This window comes from Panthera uncia (genome assembly GCF_023721935.1).
Source record: "Panthera uncia isolate 11264 chromosome A1 unlocalized genomic scaffold, Puncia_PCG_1.0 HiC_scaffold_17, whole genome shotgun sequence".
Lineage (NCBI taxonomy): Eukaryota > Metazoa > Chordata > Mammalia > Carnivora > Felidae > Panthera > Panthera uncia.
In genome coordinates, this window is record NW_026057577.1 from 85,618,795 (window position 1) to 85,626,681 (window position 7,887).

Below are 7,887 nucleotides of genomic sequence, written 5' to 3' on the forward strand. Positions count from 1 at the left end.
GTTTCTTCCTCTCTCACATTTCATTTTTGATTATTACATTTTAGTTTCATTATTGATTCTTTTTTCTTTACTGATTATTTAAGTTATTTTATTCATTGTCCTAGGCTATACAATATACATCTTTAATTAATTAGAGTCTACCTTTAAATAATTTCATAATACTTAAGATGTAGTATAAGGACCCAACAGTATTTTTCTAATTTATTCCCCTCTTCTTTGTGCTATTGTCATGCATTTTACTTTACATATGCTATAAATACAATGCATTGTCAATAGTTTTGCTTTAGATAGTTATCTTTTAGACAATTAAAAATAAAGTTGAATTTTATATTTACCTCTACTTATTCTGTTTCTAAAACCCTTTATTTCTTGTGTATATGTTATGTCTTCCCAAAGTTTTTAAAAATGCGTTGAAATTTTTCTTCTCTATTAGCACATACACCACCAGTTCCTAACTTTTCCTGACTCTGTTAAAAATGGATTGTGAATGGGCAGTAAGGAACATGTTTGATTTCTATAATTCATTCATGCTTACTCAGAATTTCAGAATCATAGGATTATGTCATAAGAGGTCCTTTAACCTAATATTCAAAGCGTGACAGATTGACTTCAACTGATCTTATTTTAGGATTTATCAGAAGTTCTCTTTCTGAGGTTGTAACTTAAGCCTGCTTGGTCTATGAGCCTCTTTTGTCTCTATTTCATTGTCTTCCTCTCATGTGTAGAGAGGGAACATGAGGATCACACTGTCTGCTTTTTAATATTCTCTTTTTAGTATGTGTGTGTCTTTCATGTGTGAAGATCGTTATTGAGTCCTTTCTTGCCATTCCCCATTATACGTAAAACACATTCTGTACTTGAGTTTTTTATAGAGAGGTAGATCTACTTTTTCTCTGTATGTCTTTGACCATTTCTATAGTATTTTCTCCTGAACTTCTCACATAATCATTTTTGTTAGGGCATATATAAATAAATGGTAACAGTGTTCACCAAGATGAAAGATCCAGAATCCTTGTGGGACTAATGTTGGCTCTGGGAGAATGCCAGGGCACCAAATGAATTGTTGTAAATTCACAGGGTCCCCTGTTCGCTTGCCCCTCTCCCTGGAGCCATATGGCTAATTTTACTCCAGACACATACTTCTAGGAAAGTTCAGGGACTTTGAACGAATTTGGTGGATGTCCTCCAAAAGCTATGTTCAGGTAGCAATCATTCAGTGTTCAGGTTTTGCTACCTGGACAAAAGCTATTTTCAGTAGCAAAAGCATTCAGTAGGCTCAGTTATGCCAGAGCCTACTGAATGCAGCAGCCCTGGGCATGTTATTTATATAGGGATGGGCCAGGAGGAAAACAACAGAATGGAAAGCTAGAATTTTTCTGAGCAAACTGTATTTAGTTGTGAGGAAAAAAAAAAATACTCTCAACAGTTGAGCTGGTCCTATGGAATAACTTATAAACACTTGTCAGTTATGAGGGTAACTGCAAGAGATACTTATTTTCAAGCTTTCCCCTTGATTTCATGTCCAGAACATAACATTTTCTTTTTGTCTTTTTCCCCCTCAAGGGGTGCTACATCCATTGTGTACAGATGCAAACAGAAGGGGACCCAGAAGCCTTATGCTCTCAAAGTGTTAAAGAAAACAGTAAGTTTATTTCATTATATAACAGCATCTTTAAGGGATCTGTGACCTGGAGAAGTCAGGAACCCTAATTCATAGGACAAAGAGGTCAGAGAATTGCTGTGTGCAGCTAACTCATTTGAATCTTTATTATGAGAGTGTAGCCAAATCTGTTGTTTTCTGATGGAAACTGTGTGCCTCTTTGAAAGCAACTGGATCTCAGATTGGATGTGGTTGTTGGGGATAAGTGTGGTAAGAAAAAGCACTTAGAGCTGGGAGATAGAACTTGCTTTGTATACCAGTCAAATTTTCAGATATATCTGTGTGCGTGCATGCGTGTGTGTGTGTGTGTGTATTTTATGTGTATATAAAATCTCCAATCACAGTTTTATATACTAGAAAATCTTGCTGTTTAAAAATACCTAAGTGAAATACAAATAGAAGTATTTGTGAAAGGAGTCATCAGCTTCTAAGTTGATTTTCAAATGTTGGGTTTGTTTTGGTAGAGTGCAACCAGACTAATGTTATCGTTTCAGGGACTGAGCCTGCTCATTTAAGAAGTCTCTATTTGAAGAAGGAGGAAGGATTGTGTTTTCTTATTGCCTCTTCTTGCCATATACTTGTAGATGAGCTGAGGGGGCAAAGGTACTTAGGCTCATCTCTAATGAGTATGAAATGCAGCAGGTGAGAGTTCATGATACAAATGGCAGCATCTAACACTACCTCATGGTAGTTTCTGCACCCCGGGGAGTATTTGTCACTTTAATGCCCTACTGGCACTCTCTGTCCCTAGGGAATTTCCCCTTACAAAACCACAAAAACACACATTCTTCCTTTCTCAAATTCTATGTGAACACATATGTGAAATTTATATGCTTCTGAAAACCCAGCTGTAAAGTATGCTGAGGAGAGAAATATAAATTTTGTAGTCAAGTAATACCTCTTTTAGGCCAAGGGATTTTTTTTCTAAAGTCAGCTTAATATCACCAGCTGTTTATGTATATTGTCTGGCACAGGGAAATTTTAGAATCTCATATAATGAAGAAGAGAATAATGGCATGGGATTTTTTTCTATTGAGAAGTAGAATGACATTTTGAAATAATCTGTTAGAATTTAAAGTCACAGCAAAATAACAAAGAGTCTAATTGAAAAATAATTTAATAATTTAAATGGAAGTTGCTGCTATAAACCCTATATTCTGGACTTCCTACCTGGTGTAGGCAATGATTTAAGGTATTCCAGAATGTAGAGGAATCTTCTGATTGGTAAGTTTTGGAATTTTCTCTTAAATCAATTTCTTAGAGTCATAACATTTATTTGAATTAGGATCATTAAAATTTTATGAAATGAACTTCCTATTAAATATCTGCTTTCTATGAAAATAAGTTGGCATGCTCTAGCAGTGGTCACACAAGAGATGTTTCTGGACTTGGCTATCTTCTTTCCTGCTGGTTAAAAAAAATTGTCAGTAAAATTTGTAAGTGGTTATTTTATTTACGTAGTTGAGGAAACTCTGAAAAGGATTCGCTGTATGAATGTCTAGGAAAAGAAACACTCAAAACTGACATCAGAATGCTCAGAATCCCAAAAGACAGAGGGCTGGTTTAGAAAATATTGGATTATGTAAAAAATCTTTGAATGAATTGGAATAAGGGACAGGCGAAGACATTTGGTGAGTTTGTGACTCATTCATTGGGAAACTAAAGCTCTGGTTTGCCCTTGCTGTCTTCTCTTCTCCACCTCTGTTGTGGAAACATCTTCCCTAGAAGACAGGCAGGAAGAAAATGTGGACGGGAACCAAGTGTCAGATTGAGCTGCAGAGCGGTGCTAGAAGGCAGATGTTGTCAAACACAGTTACTGCTGTGCCAAGCGGAATAAGAGAAAATCCCCTGGGGAAACCCAAGTTTTGAACGTCAATTGGGTGGAATCTCCAGCATTGTCTCCTAGAATAAACTATTCACAGAGATGTGTAAACAAGAGAAATAGCAGGCAAAATCTCAGAAAGCAATTGCCTCCAGTGTTTAATTTCATATAGGTCATGAAGATACAACTTCCTTATCTAAATGAAATAAATGAATGAAGCCTAAGAATCTATTTAGAGAAGAAAAGCAATGCAGGGAAAATAAAGTATTTTCCTAGTGAATTCAGTTAAAGATCTCTTTCAGGGCAAAGGGGGCTTTAGGGGCGCCTGGGTGGCTCAGTCAGTTAAGTGTCTGACTTTGGCTTAGGTCATGATCTCACGGTTCATGAGTTCAAGCCCTGCATCAGGCTCTGTGCTGATAGCTCAGAGCCCAGAGCCTGCTTTGGATTCTGTGTCTCCCTCTCTCTCTGCCACTCACCTGCTCGTGTGTTCTCTCTCTCTCTCTCTCTCTCTCTCTCTCTCAAAAATAAATAAACATTAAAACAAAAGAAAAAAGAAAAGGGGGCTTTAGAAAACTTGAATTATTTATGTAATCTATTTATTAGATTGAGCCACATGAAACTGCCTCTATTAAATCATTTTTTTACCTACAAAAATGGTAATTTTAAGGCACTTGCGGGGCTCAGTTGGTTGAGCATCCAACTGTTGATTTTGGTTCAGGTCATGATCCCAGGGTCATAGGATTGAGCCCCGTGTTGGGCTCAGCTCTGAGTGTAGATCCTGCTTAAGGTTCTCTCTCTCTCTCTCTCTCTCTCTCTCTCTCTCTCTCTTTCTTCCCACCCCTTTTCCCCTACCCCCTCTAAAATTAAAAAAAAATTTTTTTTAATGGTAATTTTATGTGGTGCAACTAATAACTTTGGGACCACTATACTGCTTCACTTGTAAGTTCCTCAGGTCCTCATTTTATGACTGGACATAAACCTAAAAGGTCTGAAAGATTGTCTGTCTGTCTGCTTATCTATCATCTATTATCAGCCAGCTGTGAGAATTTCCTGGGTGTGGTGTAATAAACTGCCCCAAACTAGAAGGCTTAAAAGAATGGAAATTTGTTCTCTTAGAATTTGGAGGCCAGAAGTCTGAAGTCAAGGTTTTGGCAGGGTTGACTCTTGGTGAGGGCACTGAGGGAGAACTGTTCCATGCCTCTCTCCTTGCTTCTGGTGACAGAAGCCTGACTTGCAGATGTGTCACTCTAATCTCTGTCTCCGTTGGTACATGGCCATCTTCCCCCTATGTGCCATCTCATCTTCCCTCTGTGCATTGTCTGTGTTCAAATTGTCCTCTTACAATGACACCATCCCTACTGGATTAGAAGTTGGCCCTGCTCCTCTATGACATCATCCTACATTAACTACTTACATCTACAACAACCCACTTTCCAAATCAAGTCACTTTCAGAAGTGCTGGTGGTTAGGACTTCAACATGTCTTTTTTTTTGGAGGGGGGCACGTTTGTGCCCATTATATGATCTATAAGAGAACACTTCTAAGGTGAATTTCAAAATATGCCATTCAATATTTTATCTGAAGATGAGTGAAACTTATTATCACATTCAAGAAAGTTTAATAAACCTAAGAAAACTTACCCAGGTTATAGGTGGTTAAATTCACATATGAACATTTTTAAGTCCAAGAAAGATTTCCCATCTCTTTTACAGTTAATTATTTGATGACAATTATCCTCTCTCCCAGGATCTGTTTAAATACTTTTTCAGGACCCAAATTTATTTTATGGCAATATTATGTACTTTTCTCGCAGCTTCATATTTGGGGGAGGATTTAGTTTACATTGGCAATAAGAGACTTACTCCCAATTCATCATTGAGAATCCATTAGGCACTCACATATCTGAGTGATAGACAACAACTCTAATTTACCTATAGGAAGACAGACTAAAACACCAGCCCTTCTGGAGAAATCCATATCTCTTTGGTGGTCAGGTACAGGACAGACTTAATACTGATAATAAACCTAAAGTGAATTGTTGTGTTTAGGCCATTGGGTATTTTAACAAATAAAATAACTTTATGGGAAATAAACATATAATAAAAATATTTTTAATTACCATATATTTTATATATGGATATAATATCATGCACTTTATATATAGATAACTACATTTCTTAGAATTAGTATACATTAAAATACATATCGAGGTGCCTGGGTGGCTCAGTCAGTTGACTGTCCAATTTCAGCTCAGGTCATGATCTCGAAGCTCATGAGTTCAAGCCCCACATAGGGCTCTGTGCTGACAGCTCAGAGCCTGGAGCCTGCTTCAGATTCTGTATCTCCCTCTATCTCTGCTCCTCCCCCACTTGTGTCCTATCTTTCTCTCTCTCTCAAATAAATACAAACATTAAAAAATTTTTAAAAAAGACGTATCAACCAAGGTAATAATGTCTGCAACTTACTTTCAAATAGTTAAACAATAAAAAAGTATGTGTGAGTATGTGTGTGTACATAAGGGGAAAGAAAATATGGAAAAATCAACAATTACTGAATTTAGGACAGTATTTCATGCTGGTATTTCAGCATTTTAGTATATATGAAAATTGTCATACCAAAAATTTGGGTTAAAAGATACTTCAACATTGAGATCCTATTTTTCATACCTTAGCATTTCTTCTGGCCATTCAAAAAGCATTTCTAAATCGTGCAGTTTCTAATTGTTATGATAAACATCAGTGACTGTCTCTATTGTAGATGTACTGAAGTGCCAGAAAACAGAAAATTATAGTCAAATCAACTTTGTACCTGGACATTTCCAGAAACAATATCCATTCATCTCATTCTGTCATTATAATGATAAAGCTTTGGGGACAGTAAGAGGAAACAAGAGAGGGAAATGAATTAAAAGGCTTTTGTGGTCATGCATTTGTTTAATTTTTTTTCCACTTAGAATTAATGGTCCTTGTACTGAAGTAGTCATCAAATCTCTAGGAGTGGCTTCCATACTTACCTCTTAAGAAAAAGGTAGCCTGTTTTGTAAATTTTTTATTTTGAAACAGTTACAGGTTCGCAGGCAGTGCCATATCTTATTGCCCATAAGTACTTCATTACCTTGCATGTAAGAACTAATTGATTGGCAGATATCAATGGGATTTTTACTGTGAACTTTGTAAAACATGAGTCAATGGTGAAGGAAACAAGACTTTTTTTCCTTCATGCCTGAGCCCTTCATCATCTCCATTTTTTTGTGATATTTAGAAGAAATTGAAGTAGAGAAGAAAGATTTACTAAGCTACTTCCTCAGATTAACAACTTTGGGGCATTAAAGGATTCTGATAGATACAGCTATTAGGACAACCAGTGATTTACAAGGTAGAACCTTTTTACTGATATTACATGACTTTTGAATATGTTGAACTTAAAACTACATAAAATGAGAAAAATAGATTCAAAAAAGTGTCAAAATTTGAACAGATTAAGCAGATGGAACCTTCAGTTTGGACTGAATTTTGCTGAGTTGAAAGGAATCACAACTTTTGAAGAATGGCATAGTGATAATGTAGTTACTATTTCAGGAGAGAGTCACATGCTTTACCTTTCTTCCTTAGGAGTACATCCCTGAGGGTATATCTAAATAGTGGCACTTCAGCCCTATCAATATGGCTTATATTCAAGAGCTGATTAAGATTTAAGAAAATTATGCTCCCCAATCATTTATAGTGTCCCCAGAATTTTAGGGACAAATATTTGAATTCTAGAATTCAGGTGAGATTTCCAACTGTGTGGCTCAGCTCTTAGTAGAGATTGCATTCATCTTACTGTAAAATCCATGCCCTTTCATGAAATACCCAGTACTGAGTCTAAGAATTAATCTCAGCCTGTAAATTCAGAATTTATGACTTTGAGAGCCAATCTCAGCATGTCAGTTCAGAATGCGTAAGTATTCTGACTTTACTTAAGAATGGCTCGGCAGCTGTGGATTGTGATTATGGGCTCTGGAGCCAGACGGATGGAGTTCAAGATCACTTCTGCCAATTACTGCTTGTGTGGCTTTACAACAAATTATATAAATCTCTCAATCTTAGTTTCTTCATCTGTAAAATGGCTTTAAGAACATCTAACTCACGGTGTTTTCTAGTGAAGATTAAAATGAGAATTTGTGTAAAATATTTCTCAACACCCAGGAAACTTGTAATAAATGGGAACATTATTCTTATTATTAATTATAATGAGTCCACACAGATATTTTATATTATGATGGTACCACTTCATTCTATCCAATTCTAATGTTCTCATCAGTTTTATTTAAAACTGAGCACTAAGCAGTACCAGACATCCTGTGCAATACTGTATGAATAAGATTTTTATTTATTTATTTATTTATTTATTTATTTATTTATTT

At 36.1% G+C, this 7,887-nt stretch overlaps 1 protein-coding gene across 1 annotated transcript in view; it reads left to right on the plus strand.

Moving 5' to 3' along the window:
* CAMK4 (calcium/calmodulin dependent protein kinase IV) overlaps positions 1 to 7,887 on the plus strand; it is a 225,476-nt gene that overhangs the window by 102,407 nt on the left and 115,182 nt on the right. The window contains exon 3 of the mRNA XM_049647708.1: positions 1,564 to 1,642. Coding sequence (XP_049503665.1) covers positions 1,564 to 1,642 — 79 coding nt within the window. The remainder of the gene's footprint in view (positions 1 to 1,563; positions 1,643 to 7,887) is intronic.